This window comes from Gadus chalcogrammus, chromosome 3, assembly GCF_026213295.1.
Source record: "Gadus chalcogrammus isolate NIFS_2021 chromosome 3, NIFS_Gcha_1.0, whole genome shotgun sequence".
Classification (NCBI taxonomy): domain Eukaryota; kingdom Metazoa; phylum Chordata; class Actinopteri; order Gadiformes; family Gadidae; genus Gadus; species Gadus chalcogrammus.
The window spans coordinates 9780513-9795512 of record NC_079414.1 but is presented as its reverse complement, the minus strand read 5'-3'; the positions used below and the strand labels follow the sequence as shown (position 1 = coordinate 9795512).

At 48.2% G+C, this 15000-nt stretch overlaps 1 protein-coding gene across 1 annotated transcript in view; it reads left to right on the top strand.

Annotated features, from left to right (window-relative positions):
* The window catches only part of LOC130378714 (voltage-dependent P/Q-type calcium channel subunit alpha-1A-like), a 38650-nt gene that overhangs the window by 14774 nt on the left and 8876 nt on the right, over positions 1–15000 (top strand). The window contains 6 exon segments of the mRNA XM_056585409.1: positions 5191–5296; positions 6157–6264; positions 7825–7928; positions 11402–11526; positions 12144–12279; positions 14435–14548. Of these exon segments, the coding sequence (XP_056441384.1) occupies positions 5191–5296; positions 6157–6264; positions 7825–7928; positions 11402–11526; positions 12144–12279; positions 14435–14548 (693 nt within the window).

The window sequence follows — 15000 nt, the reverse complement described above, 5'->3', positions numbered from 1 at the left end:
GTGTGTGTGTGTGTGTGTGTGTGTGGATGAGTATGTGTGTAAGTATGCGCGCGCGCGTGTGTGTGTGTGTGTGTGTGTGTGTGTGTGTGTGTGTGTGTGTGTGTGTGTGTGTGTGTGCGTGTGCGTGTGAATGTGCATGCGTGTGCATGGTGCGTGAATGGTGCGTGCGACCACCCCAGCGGCAGGATCACTTATACAGACATGTATCAGATGCTAAGACACATGTGTCCACCTCTTGGCCTTGGGAAGAGGTGTCCAGCGCGGGTGGCCTATAAGGTAGACCCCCCCCCCCCAACCCTTCCTCCCTCTCTCTCCCTCCCTACCCCCTTCCTCACCTCACCTCCCTCCCCTCCCCCTCTCCCATCCCTCCCTTGTTCCTATGGTGACTCCCCCTCCCACCCACTCTTACCTCCCCTCCTCCCCTGCCCCACCACCCTCATCCCTTACCCGTGACCCCTCGAACCCCTTTCCCAGCGGTGTATACTCTCCCTCGTCGTGTGTGTGTGCGCGCGTGTGTGCGTGCGCGTGGTCGTGTGTGTTATTGGTTTTGTTCAGGTATTCTTCTTCCTCTTATTATTATTTTTCATGGTGGTGATTTGTCCGCTGAGTGCTGTTCCCTCCTTGCTGACCGACAAACCCGCGGGGTGGGGGGGCTTCTGTGGTGGAATGGAGTGATAGTGAAAGTGATAGTGGGGTTCTTTGATTTGGTTTTTTTCGTTCTCCCTGGTGGTTTTCCCCCGTGGTTCCCCGGGCTCCGGACAGCCAGTCCGCAGGGGTAAAGGAACGAGAGGAAGCTTTGCCAATTCCTCTGCAGCCCGCACGGACGCATACATGCACGCCCACCTGACCACACAGAGATACCAGAGATATAAAAGAATAAAGAAAGAAATTCCTTCATTTTAGGATGAACTTGGTGTTCATGACGTCAGCGATTAAGCAGTAAAAAATTATTGAAAAGATTGAGCTAATAGCTCAATTTAGCAGGGCTTTTTTTATTTGAGGCGGGGAAGCAAATGGCTGTTGCTTTATGTAAACGACTTCGATTTGAGGTTGAGATTGTAAGTCATCATGCAACATTTTCATTGTATTTAGAGCATTAATTGCATATTTTCAAAAAAAACATCCTAAAAAGAAGAAATAGGTCCCATTTACCGTGCGTCACCTGTAAAAGATGACCCGTGGCTGAACCAAACCGCAACAGGTTAAATCTCTTGTATATGAACACAGAACAAAGCATATTGAAACTGCAGAAGGGCAAGGGTTCCAATCCCGAGTCGACTAGTGCGGTGGATTGCTGACGATGCAGGTACAGAAGAAGTGGCAAGGAGGTGTGCATTCAGTCCTCTGGCTCCATTGCTTCTGTGGATGGCACACACACACACACACACACACACACACACACACACACACACACACACACACACACACACACACACACACACACACACACACACAAACACTCTGACATACACGCACACACACACACACACACACACACACATACGCATTCACACACAACCAACTCATGAACACACAAACAAGATGAGCCAACAAATTGGGCTAGGTGTAGCTGGGACTCTTTTAGGGCTTTTGGGAATTTTGGCTTTGTATCTTTTCTTCCTTGTGTTTTTCCACTTGATTCGGAGAGGAAAGATATTCTGAATTTTCTTTGACTCATACTATTCATTAGTATTTGGCGCTTTGGACCGATGATATCAAGACCTTGGTCAAGCGCCATGTCCTTCTGTTAACCTCCTCACCTCCTTACCTCACCTCCTCATATCCTCATGTCCTCACCTCGTCTCCTCCCACCTCCTGTTTAGTCTACTCCCACCTTACACTCCATCCCTATTGTCACTTAACACCACCTCCTCCTCCTCCTTCTCCTCCTCCCTCTCATCCGTGTCCATCTCAGATTCTCTCCACATCCTGACTTGAATCAGTCTCTGTCCTCTTTCCTTCTCTCTTTTTCAGCCTCTCTTCGTCTTTCCATCCTCCCCCTGTGATTGAATGATGTCATTCTCATGCGAAATCCATGTAGCTCCACCTCCATCCATCTCTCCTCTCTGCACTGTCTCTCCTTGTCTACCTGTCCGTCCCTCTCCCTCTCTGCTGTCTCTGGTCTGTAACGTAAGCCCTCATCCGTCCATCCATCTGTCCATCCAACCCTCTGCCTGACCTCCACACTTGTTGAACCATCTCACATTCTCTGGGGTTTTTTTGGAGATGAGAAATAATACGCTTTCTTGTCTTCCGTGAGAGCGCCGAGAAGGCAAAGTCAGCTGTCTTGTTGCCTCGGAAACCTGAATCTGTTTAAATTCCCAAGCTCATGAGCTTTGACCTCTTGGAACGAGCGTTAGGGTTTGAGACCGGTCTGACAGCTCGTGTTTTCTCGGTGGTTTCTTTGACAGCGTTTCTTCGTCTGTGTCTTTGTTTTTTGTTGTGACACTTGTCTTGTCCTTTACCCCTTACCCCCCTCCCCCCGCTCTTTCTCACTCCCTCTTCTCTCCCTCTCTCTCTCTCTCTCTCTCTCCGTCTCTCTCTCTATTATCTCGCTCTGCCTCTTTCAGTATCAACACATGCCCCTTCCCACTACCTATAGTTCTTTTTTTCTTTCTTTTGGTGCTACTTCTGAAATTCTCATCAAATCGGGATTCTTCTTTGCAGTTGTCACGGCTCTATTTCTAATCTCACGAACCCTCCTCTTCATTATCTCACTTTTTTATCTGTAACACGTCATCTCATCTCTGAGTTTAGAACCACTAAGATCCACCTACTAACCCCTCTCCCCCATGGGCTCCTCCCATCCCTACCCACCCCTCCCCCCCTCCCCTTTTGGTCGGACGTAAAACAAAAGATAAACTCTGAATATGTCAATCATCTCTTTTTTAATCTCCTCTTTTATTTCTAGATTTTTTTGGGGGGTTTAAGCTGTATCTCCTTCCAGGAAATATCTCACGGCTCCAATCCTTCAGCTCTTAATCATTAACCTGAATTAACCTGAATTAACCTGAATTAACCTGAATTCCCCGGAATTCACCTGAATTCACCGGAATTCACCTGAATGAACCCCATTCATGACGGAACCCCTTCAGCGTCGAGAGATCTGACCCTGATGAGCACACATCATGCAGTCCGAGGAGTACAATCTGACCTCATCTGAACTCACACAAAATAAAAATAAAAACACCAACAGCCACAAAGTAGAGCGAGAGACCACTCTCCAGAACACAGCCCAGCGATCCGCTCAATGGATCCTCCGTGGCTGTGCAGACTCCGCCCTGCGGACGCACGGCTGCTTGTATCGTGACACCATGGTCGGGATGAGGGCGTAGCTGGGCGGGTGGCGGGTGGAGGGGTCAGAACGGGAGTCAGGTGGGGTCGCATGCCGCATGCTCTGTGTCTCCTCAGGGGCGTTGGGCGCTGAACATGCGGGCGGTGGGCCGGGGTGGGGGGGGGTTGTTGTGCTGCATGCCTGCATGTGTTTCCTCGCACCCTCTGTTGCATGGCTACGATCTCCGTACCCCCTGCCCCGCCGGGGGCTGTTCATGTTGGCCAATGCCCTCCGCGCCTCCGCCTCCCCCCCCCCCCCCCCCCCCCCCCCCTCCCCCCCCCCCAGACCTGGCCTCTGGGCATGGCCAACATGGACACACACACCAGATACGTGACAAACACAGCAACATACAAAGAGGCTCACTCACACACACACACACATACACACATTATCGCCATCTTGAGATCGCCCATCTCTCGTCAGCAGGTGAAACCAATGGACACCCACTGAGGGATAGGGACAGCGGGCAGTCAGCCACAGGGTGCTGGCTTTGGTTTCCATCCCCCATTGGTCGTCCCCTGCTGCCATTGGTTGAACCTGCTGTCGTGACGGCCAGTCAGAAACCTCCAGGCAGGCCGAGGGAGCTCCGTAGCGTCTATGTCTCCGATGATTATAGCAATAAAAATAATCATCGCAGTAATAATAAAGAAATTCCTTGTCCCTTCAAAGTTCCCCGGTTCCCAGTGACTCTGTAACCGTTCTCCAGTGACACCCACTCTGTTTACCACCAGGACTCCAATTAAGCCCCTTTAATTGGACTCTGTAAACTCTCTTGAATGTTAGAGTTGTGGGGTTGGCCGCTAGAGTTCTAGCTGGGGTCCTTGTTGTGTACCCTTCTAGATATCCTATATATATATAGATATATTTACATGTGTGTAACGTCTTTACATGTGTTGAATGTGAACACAGCATTCACACATCTAGGGAACATATGGGCACAGGTTGAGGCGGAAGCCATCCCATTGGCTCCCATTGCTGTTGTTCTTCTTCTGTGGTTGGTCTGGGCTCTTACCCTCCCCCCCTCCCCACCACCCATTGGATAGATGTACTGTAGGCTTGTGGAGCATTACTGGCAATTTGGAGACCACCACTTATGTGATGTGTCTCTTCCAGAGCTAAACCACTTCCCTAGCGCCAACAGGCTAAACCACATCCCCAACGCCAACATGCTAAACCACTTCCCTAGCGCCAACAGGCTAAACCACATCCCCAACTCCAACTTGCTAAACCACTTCCCTAGTGCCAGCAGGCTAAACCACATCCCCAACGCCAACATGCTAAACCACTTCCCTAGCGCCAACAGGCTAAACCACATCCCCAACTCCAACTTGCTAAACCACTTCCCTAGTGCCAGCAGGCTAAACCACATCCCCAACGCCAACATGCTAAACCACTTCCCTACCTCCAACAGGCTTAACCACATCCAAAACACCAACAGGCTAAACCACCTCCATAGCACCAACTTGCTAAATAGGCTTATCCACTTCCCTAGTACCAACAGGCTTAACCACTTCCCTAGCGCCTACAAGCTAAACCACTTCCCTAGTGCCAACAGGCTGAAACCAATGTCTAGCGGCACCAAGCTACACCACTGACCCTAACTTACCGACTTGCACCAAGCATCTACCGTCACGCGTCAGCCTTGTAATTTTTTGTGAGGCAAAGTTTGAGCCGTCAAAACGTATCATTAAAGGTTTTGGGGGGAAAACAACCCTCCCAGGCCATTTCCAATTGGCCGGCGTCTATAGAGCTCTCTCGCCCCCCACCCCCTGGAGGTTCAGACTCAAAGCACCCCGTCTTTAGAGAGTGTGTTTTTGGGGTCTCACTCTGTGATGCTGGCTGGTTCCCCTCTATAGAGGCTGCTGCGCATGGATCTGCCGGTTGCCGATGACAACTCAGTCCACTTCAACTCCACCCTCATGGCGCTGATCCGCACGGCGCTGGACATCAAGATCGCCAAGGGTACGTGCCTGCTCCTCGTCTCCATACCAACCGATCCCCCCCCCAACTGTGTCTCGCTGGGTAGATCGGCCACTCTGCCAGCGTTGACCCTTTCTGTGGTTCGCTCAATCTTTCTGTCTCGCTCTCTCTCGCTCTCTCTCTGTCTCTCTCTCTCTCTCTCTCCCCCTAGCTATCTCTCTCTCCATCTCCTACTTGCTCGCTCTCTCCATCTTTGTCCATCTCTCTCTCTCTCTCTCTCTCTCTCTCTCTCTCTCTCTCTCTCTCTCTCTCTCTCTCTCTCTCTCTCTCTCTCTCTCTCTCTCTCTCCCTGAAAATGTCTCAGTTTTTGAATCCAATTAGAGCTTTGTGATGTAATCGACACTAACGAAGATCTTCTTTTCTTTGTGCGAATGCCTTTGTGTGATTGGCTAAAACTTTCAATTTTTTTTTTCTGTGGCTCTTTGGCTACATTTTGGTTTGTATTTGTATTTGGGTCTTTGTTTATTCATGTGTTTCTTTGTTTGTTTATCTGCCTGTTGTCCTGTTATTTTCTGCATGTGTATTTGTATGTCAACTGGGTGTATGAGAACGTAATGCTGCGGTTGCATGGAAATTGGGTGTGTTTGTGTGTGTTTGTGTGTGTTTGCGTGCGTGGGTGTGTGTGTGTGTGTGTGTTTGTGTGTGTGTGCATGTATGTGTGTGCGTGTGTGTGTGTGTGTGTGTGTGTGTGTGTGTGTGTGTGTGTGTGTGTGTGTGTGTGTGTGTGTGTGTGTGTGTGTGTGTGTGTGTGTGTGTGTGTGTGTGTGATGTGCATTCACTGTGGTTGGGTGGTGGTGGGGTTGGGGGGGGGGTTGGGATGCGGTTGCCCCGGCGACCACCAGGCGGTGTGGACAAGCACCAGATGGACGCTGAGCTGAGGAAGGAGATGATAGCGATCTGGCCCAACCTCTCCCAGAAGACCCTGGACCTGTTGGTTACCCCGCACAAGTGTAAGTTGGAGTAAGAGGTAGTGTGTATATGTTTGTGTGTGTGTTGGTGCGTGTGTGTGTGTGTGTGTGTGTGTGTGTGTGTGTGTGTGTGTGTGTGTGTGTGTGTGTGTGTGTGTGTGTGTGTGTGTGTGTGTGTGTGTGTGTTTTTGTGTGTGTGTGTGTGTGTGTGTGTGTGTGTGTGTGTGTGTGTGTGTGTGTGCGTGTGCGTGTGTGTGCGTGTGTGTGTGTGCTTGTGCGTGTGCGTGTAGGTGTGTCCGACCACAAAACCACCAAGAGGACAGCTTCAACCAGACCGTGTCACTCACTCGCTCTGCACCTCCTGATTAGGCATCTTCTGCACACACACACACACAAGCACACACACACACACACACACACACACACACACACACACACACACACACACACATTCCTACAAACGCATTCACCTCAACACACACAAACATATGCACTCACCTACACAAATATGCACACACATACACATACAAACACACAAACACATACATATACACACATACATACACAGACACACACACACACACTATGCATAAGCACGCACACACATGCAGTCACCCACTCAGGCCAACACAGGCAAACTCAAACACAAGCACACACACTCAGATGCACCCACACATACTCACGCAGGCACACACACATATATTTCTATACCAGCCTGGAATTGGGAGGTGCCTGCTATAGAAGTTCCTCTATAGATGTCTTTTCACTACAGGATCTCAGGGTAGACTCTTTAGCACACCTGGTGACTTAGAACATAAATACATAGATCTGTAGAGAGATTATTTTATTCATATGCAAAATTAAATACTGTAGCTAAATATATGTCAGAGTACAATATCAATGATTATGTCATGCAGTGAGAAGATAAACGAGTGTGTATTTGGTTTTCAAACAATTGTTGAAAACCAAATCAAACCTGGCTCAATATTTTTCTGATCTTTTATTTTTTCGGTGTTCCATCCAAACTCTGGGGAAACTATCTGGAGTTTTTGAAAAAACATTGAGCTGAGGTTTGCCAGCAGGACCCAGGTCATCGATACCTTCTCCTGGTGAACTAGCTGCCCAGTCCCCCTAGTGGAATAGATCCAGGGCAAAGCTGACCTCTAAGCTAGTACCGAAGAGGAGCTAATACTTACTGGGAGGTTGTCAGTTACAGTAATCTGCCTGTGAAAAGACAGTTGGCTCTATGGTGTAAATTTAGTCGTATGGTGTTGTCAAAGTGTGTGTTACATCAGGGTGGGACGATAACAAACTATGTCAATTCTGTTCACAACCCATTGAAATTTTCGTAGTCTTAAATTGAACGTGAGTTTGCCGCCGAAAAAAAGACAGAGGCACCAAACAGCGACGGCTGGTGGCAGAATTGACCCTCGCCCATAGGTGTAATCTGTGTAGTGTGTTGGTGTGTGTCTAGTTGTGTGTGTGTTCTAAGTGTCTCGTGAATGTGTGTGGGTTTCCCCACTCTCCATCCCCCCCTCCCCCACGGCTCAGGGTCCCATCTCGCCAGGTCTAATCTCGCAGGGTAACTTGTCATTTTATCAGCAGCCACAGACTTGACGGTGGGCAAGATCTACGCAGCCATGATGATCATGGAGTATTACCGCCAGAGCAAGACTAAAAAGCTCCAAGCTCAGCGAGAGGAACAGGTACCGACGACGAGTGCTTCCCCCACCACCACCTCAACCTCCACCTCCTCCCCCTCTTCCTCCTTCTCCTCCTCCTCCTCCTCCACACCCCGGGACACACAGACCAAGTGGATTCAGGAGAAAGTTAACAGGGCAGCAGTACAATATAATGTTTTGGTTAAGTCAGTCAAAATGTACTGTGCTCCCCAACAAGCGAGCTAACAAGCTACTGCTAGATCTATTCACGTTCTTCCCTGCAATTACCAGTTAAAAATACTATTATTATCACTGTCAGGCTTCCATCTAATCAGAATGGGTCTCAGTTTTTAGCACTCTAACCGGTGTCCCTTTCTCTTACATAGCAAAGTGTAACCTGAGCTTGCTATGTAACTTCGTAGCTTTCCAAAATGCATTGATGATCCTGTGTCAAAAGAGGATTCAAAGCTAGTTAGTTAGCTCGCTAGTTGCCAGGCCTCAACACTCATACACAGTCTTTCTCCGCCTCTGTTCACTTGGTTTTCCAACAGACACAACATTGAATGTGGTGACGGACAATTTGGCGGGGGGGAGTGGGTTATCAAGACAATGTTGATGACACTTGATGAATAATGACGATACCACATAGCCTTTGCTATTGCTCTCAATCAGTGCACTCCCCCTACCCTCCCCCCTCCGTGTTTGATCTGAAGATGCACCAGCCTCTCCGCTCCCCTCCCCCCCACCCCTACACCCCATACCGTTGACCTATCAGAATCCCAACAGAGCTGTAGAAGCATCTCTCCACTAACATGAACCCTACCCAGCTACTTCTCTAACCTCTTGCTTCAGCGACTCAGTTTGAACTCTAATCATGTGATCGATGGCAGGATAGTCTAGACTTGCGTCAAGTGGCTTGGGGTGTTCGACTCCCAGCCCAAAGGTTTTGGGTTCGATGTCCCACTGTCTACCTTTAGGCATTTTAGAGCAAGATGCCCTAACCACTAACCTGCTCACATATGACCTGCATCTAATGCAATTCACTGTAAGTCGCTTTGGATAGAAATTATAACTAAATGACTAATTCTGGGCAGTAGGCTGTGGTAGGAGAATTCATGGATGGAAAGTATGTTCTTTTGAAGAAGAATGCCTACACTCCTGCAAGAGAAATGAAAATAATCGAATGATGCAGAGGTGATGTTCCTGAATGCTGCCCCTCTGAATGATCGGAAAGTTCTGCACATGCTCGATCGGCACGAGCAGCCTAACTGTGCATAATGACTGCCCTGTCCGTCTGTCTTTCTGTGTTGGTTTCCACACGTCCATTTCTACAGTCTTTTCTTCCACCTCTCCTCTACCATGGTGTCACTGTATGCCTTCACACACGCCTCTTCAGCTCCACTTATCTGTCTTCTCCTTATTGCCTTCCTCCTCCAGGTCCTATTGTCTGACTGTACAATGTCTGTTATTTTTGCCTGCATTGTCTTCAACTGTCTTGTTTTTCAGTTATCAATTTGGTTGGTCTGAGATGTTTGTGGTGGAATGCCGAGTCTTTTCCCTCACCCTCTCTCCCTCTTAACTTGTACCTCACACATCCAACGTATCCATCGTGTTCCTCGTGGTCAATCTGTTTGTATGTTCTCCCTCTGATTCCCCCCACCCATCGTCATCCAAGCAGGTGATTGGACATTAGCTAATCAAGTTCCCTTCCCGATTGGTCAATGGCGGGTGTGATTGTCACCACCAGGTGGATCTAACCAGTAACCCCCTTCTGCAGTCTGTGTTCTCTGTGTGTCCCGCTGTGTCCATCGCCCATTCCTTGGTCCGCCTGCCTGTCTTGCTCCGGTTGCTTGGGCCGTGGGATGTCCAAGGTTCTTGTAGCCGTTTGGCTTCGCATGTATCATAGAAGCCCTTCGTTATGATACATAGGCAGCAAGTGAATGGCCACCAGACGAAGCTCCGTAAGAAACACTGAGCACGGTTTAGTGGTAGAGGTTCCCAGGTATGCTATGTTACACTAGCATGTCATTAGCATCTCATTAGCATCTCAGAGTTCCACGCCCTCATAGGAAAATCAACAGACCACAACAACAAACCAAATGCAATCAGACTCTGGCCCGAGAACTGGATAGAGAAGTGGCCGCCGTGGCAGAAAGTGTGGATATTTGGTTCTCCCTCTCCCTCCTACGTTTGGTTATATCAGCTTGATACTGGCAGCGCGCCACCAACCTTCCTGCAAAGTGCTAGCACATCCTCAGCACACCTTATCTTGTAAATTACTTTATCAGCATATCCGTTCACACCCGCGTATCTGCATCCTCTGCAGACCGACACTTCTTAAAAGGACTGAAGCTTTCAACCAATATATGTGAGATATATTAGGGGTTGTCTAGTGGGAGTTAGGGGGTTTGACCTCCAGGTTTGGCACCTGCAGCCTCTCCCTTGACCTCTAGGTCTGTGTCCCTGTGCAAGAGGCCTAACCCCACCTCCTCGTAGCTCAAATTCACCTTGTGCTTTGGATAACAGCCACTACTAAAGGATTCAATCCAAACCCTGATCACACACGTTTATTCAATGTGTGTAACAACGGTAAAGGCTGCTGCTCAATCCATTTGAAGAGCTAGACGACCTCCTGTTGGTTCATGTGTCTGTGCAGGTTTGGCTTGTTGCTTGGTCTGAGAAAGCTTCATTCCATTCATCTCGCCTCATTTAGCATACAATAGCCTCATTTAGTCTCATAATTGAACCTCCAGGCTCCGTACATGGACATGACCGGGCCCAAGCTGTCATGGACCATCACTGTCGTAACTCATCCTCCACAGAATCTGGCAGAGTCATTGCCATCAATGAGACTGCATTTATAGAATTGGATTCTATGACTTGGATTTTAAGGGGCAATGACATTAAAGCAAGTAAAATGCCACATCCCATCCCAAGAGGACTCCATTACCCAGGATACCTTTGGAGAAAGGCAGCCTGACCTCTGAACTTTGTAATGGATGAAGAGGTAGAAGTTTCCCATTGTAAGGATGGGTCCACAAGCAGATCTCCCCTCTAAATTAAATGACACTAACGCATTACACACTAACGCATTAATCCTCTTAAAATCATAATTGGGTTAATCCAGTTGAAAATGTAGATCTTGCAAAAAACATCTTTATCTATATATCTGATCTATAATTCTATATCTAAAAATGTATGACTTATAACAAAGGATATGGCTAATATCTGGTAATTGAAGCCACATTAACCTCATGACCCTGTCGTATACTTTTTCCTGCAGATGTATTAATCAGCGATTACCAGAATGTAATTGGAGAGAGAGAGAGAGATCGGTTGGTCCCGGACCCATTCAATCCTCCTCAATGGGATAACTTTGCTGTCACCTCGAGTTTGCCACTGGCGCCCCCGTGTGGGTGCATGGCGCGGGTGCATCCATTCTCTGTGTCTCGTGTGTGTGCGTGTGTCCTGAGAGTGCCTGATTCCAGCCTGTAGGCCATGTCGTGTATCTCACACAGAACCGAACGCCATTAATGTTTCAGCCCATGAAGCCAGCCTCAGAGGAAGGGGGCACCGACACTCAGGGGGGTCCCGTGGTGGTCCAGAGCCTCCCCCCTGCTGACCCTGACAACGTCAATGGCATGTGAGTACAGCACCATGGGTGGGGGTAGGTCTTCTTGGGAAGGAATGAAACTTATAGTATGTAATATATATGAGGCTACTGTAGGGCACTGCCAAGTTTAGATATTAGCATGAAAACTTTATTCTAAAGTGTGCTCTTACTGTAACACGTGAGATCGTTGCTGTGTCCACACCTTAAAGGAAATTGCATATATTGACCGTTAGTTACAATATATATACACAAACACATGAAACAATACATATTAGTATTTGTACCAATATGAGATTTTTTTAACTGCCATTGTCTGTTTTGCAATTTGTCACCCTTAATTAAAAAAAAATTAAGTACTGCATTTCACTCTTTTTCTTTTTTTTTTGGGGGGATTTTATTGAAAACAATCCTGATCATACGTTGCAGTGGTTTGATGCGGGAATGTTGACCAACATGAAGTTCCGTGGCCTTTACCGAGGCTTTCCCCTTGTTTAAACTCTTGACCTCCCCCTACGTGTGTGTGTGTGTGTGTGTGTGTGTGTGTGTGTGTGTGTGTGTGTGTGTGTGTGTGTGTGTGTGTGTGTGTGTGTGTGTGTGTGTGTGTGTGTGTGTGTGTGTGTGTGTGTGTGTGTGTGTGTGTGAACCAGACCTCCAGAGGGGGGTATGACAGAGAGCCAGTCCTGGGCTACAGTCAAAGCCCAGGAGGTCTTCCAGAAGACGGGCAGTTGGAGTCCAGATCGGCCCTACCCTGACGATCCCCATGACAACCGTCACAACTCCCAGGTAGGGCGATCTCAGATTCCAGGTGCATGTGTATGTGTGTGTTGTCAACAAGGCAACGGCAATATGACATGGGTGCGATTACATCCTGTGGACCCGTCTGATCGTCTCTAACTGGACCACGTAGAAATATTTCTGATCTGCATCGTTCTAGTCTGGTTCTATTTCCTACTGATCTAGATGGGTCTAGTCTGTTTGTTACTGGTCTCGTTAAGTCTGGATGAGTCTGGTCTACGTAGGTCTGGAGCTGGGTCTAGGTAGGTCTGGTCTACGTAGGTCTGGAGCTGGGTCTAGGTAGGTCTGGTCTACGTAGGTCTGGAGCTTGGTCTAGGTAGCTCTGTTCTACGTAGGTCTGGAGCTTGGTCTAGGTAGGTCTGGTCTACGAGGTTTTGGTCTGGCTAAAACCGGTTCACATGGGTCTGGTTTTAACTAGTAGGCATGGTCATGTTCTAACCAGCTGAGGTAGGCCTGGTCTGGTTCTAACCAGTTTAGGTAGATCTTGGTTGTTTTAACCAGTCTAGGTGGGTCAGGTCTGGTCATAACCAGTCTAGGTGGGTCTTGTCTGGTCCTAACAAGCCTAGGTAGATCCGGGTTTGTTCTAACTAGTCTAGGTGGGTCTGGTCTGCTCCTAACTAATCTGGTTGGGTCTTGTCTGGTCCTAACAAGTTTATCTTTCCCCGGTCTCAGCCAGGGTTTTTATTAGATCTTGTCAGGATCGTATTGGCAAGACAGACGCTGGCAGAAAGTGCTGTTCGGAAGAAGAAAGAAATAACTTGTGGGCTGTTGCCTAGCAACTAGCGTTGACCGTATAAATGCGTGCTAGTCTCAGTGCTATCATTTGGAGAAGGCATCTCCTTTCACTGGTAGAGGCGAGGCCTAATCAAATGTTAAGTATAGAATTCTACGTAATCCTCGCTAACTTGTTTACCCATCACGTTTTCCTCCAGCTAAGTTAATTCCACAAGAAGCTCAGTTTCAGTGAGGGACTGGAACATTGAACTGAAACTGATTACGGTTAGAACAGCCCGATACTTTAACCCATTCATCCCAGGTTTGTACCTAGTGAACGGAGACTCCTGTATATCTGTCTGAGGTGAATGCCAGGGGTTGGATACCATAATACGATACAAAGAATTGTGTCTCTCTCTCTCACTCTCACTCTCTCTGTCTCCGTCTCTCTCTTGCTCCCCCTTCTCTAAGGAAACCCATTTCCTCCTTACTGAATTATACTAAGTTAGTAGATAACAGTGCAGTTGAAACTTCTAGTGAAACTAAATGGTCAGAGAATAGTCTGATATGATACCTTCAGCATATGCTAGCTATCTGTTATCTCTACCTGTTAGCTTCATGTAACTACCTATTAACTAACGTGTTGCTAGTTGTTAACTAGCTGTTAGATTACTCGTGGCTAAATGGTAGCTAGCTGTTAGCTTACCAGTAGATGTCTTTTATGTCGAGGACATATCTGTTGGAGTTGGAGTCACAGAAACTTCACAATACGCATTCAAAGTCCAGGGCTTGTTCCATAATATATTTTATGCTTGGAAACCATGACTGCTTGCAAACAAATATGGCGCACTGGGGCCATATTAGGACATTAGCTGTCAATAAGGTGTGGCCTAAGGTGGCCAATTAGAGTCAAGCGTGTTGAAGATCTGTGTTTTTTCAGCCCAGCAACCACAGCAACTATTAGCCTGCTACATAGACTTCCCCCTACATCTACATCTAACCACACAAACATGCATGTGATATTAACCAATCCCCTCCACCTGGCACTCTCTTTAACACTGACCACACGCACAACCTGAACGCCCCACATTCACATACAAACCGTGACCACACCCAAAACCCGAATGCCCCACATTCACATGCAAACCGGAACCACGGCCACAATCATATGACGACCCTCCCACACGCAAGCATCAACCGCGCCAGTACAACCGCAAGCCCCACAAACAAAAAGTAACCACGCCCACATTTCCGAGCCCACTCTCACATAGAGACATGACCGCACCCAAATGCCCGGTTGCCTCTTCCCCCCCGTCTACATACACATGTTACCTTCACAATCAAACCAATGGAAGCCACGCCCACCGGCTTGGGTGCCCCTCCCCCGACACGCTCTGAGGCCCGCCCCCTCTCGCTGTGTGTCTTGCAGACAGTAGAGATGAGGGTGATGGGGCGGGATGGGCACTCTGACACGGAGCCCTCCTACCCAATGGATGGGCATGGGAGGACCCACTCCATGCCCCGCCTCTCGGCAGACAACCAAGTGAGCTCTCATTCCATCCCCCCCAACCCACCTAGCCAACCAGCATCCACACCCTTTACCCTCACCCCCACCACCACCATAACCTCCAGCAGGAGCGTTGAGTTCAACTCACAAAGTCTCGCCTTGCATCCAATACGACCCCCAGTTTTCTTTCACATTAAATACTACTGTCATTTTTCAATAATTATATCATAATAATATTATCAACTATATACTTATATATTATATTATATCTGCATTGAAGATTTGGCAAAAATACATGTATTTCATGAAGAAAATGACAAACTGGCGTTTGATCTCGTCTTTCGACCAATTTCTGATGCAAAGCACACGACGCAGCAGAGTTTTAACTCATCTTCTCCTTCATCCAATGTATCATCTTCCCTGCCACGATGCCTTCCTCCCTCCCTCCCTGCCTCCCTTCCACCACACCCCCTTCCCTCATTTGGACT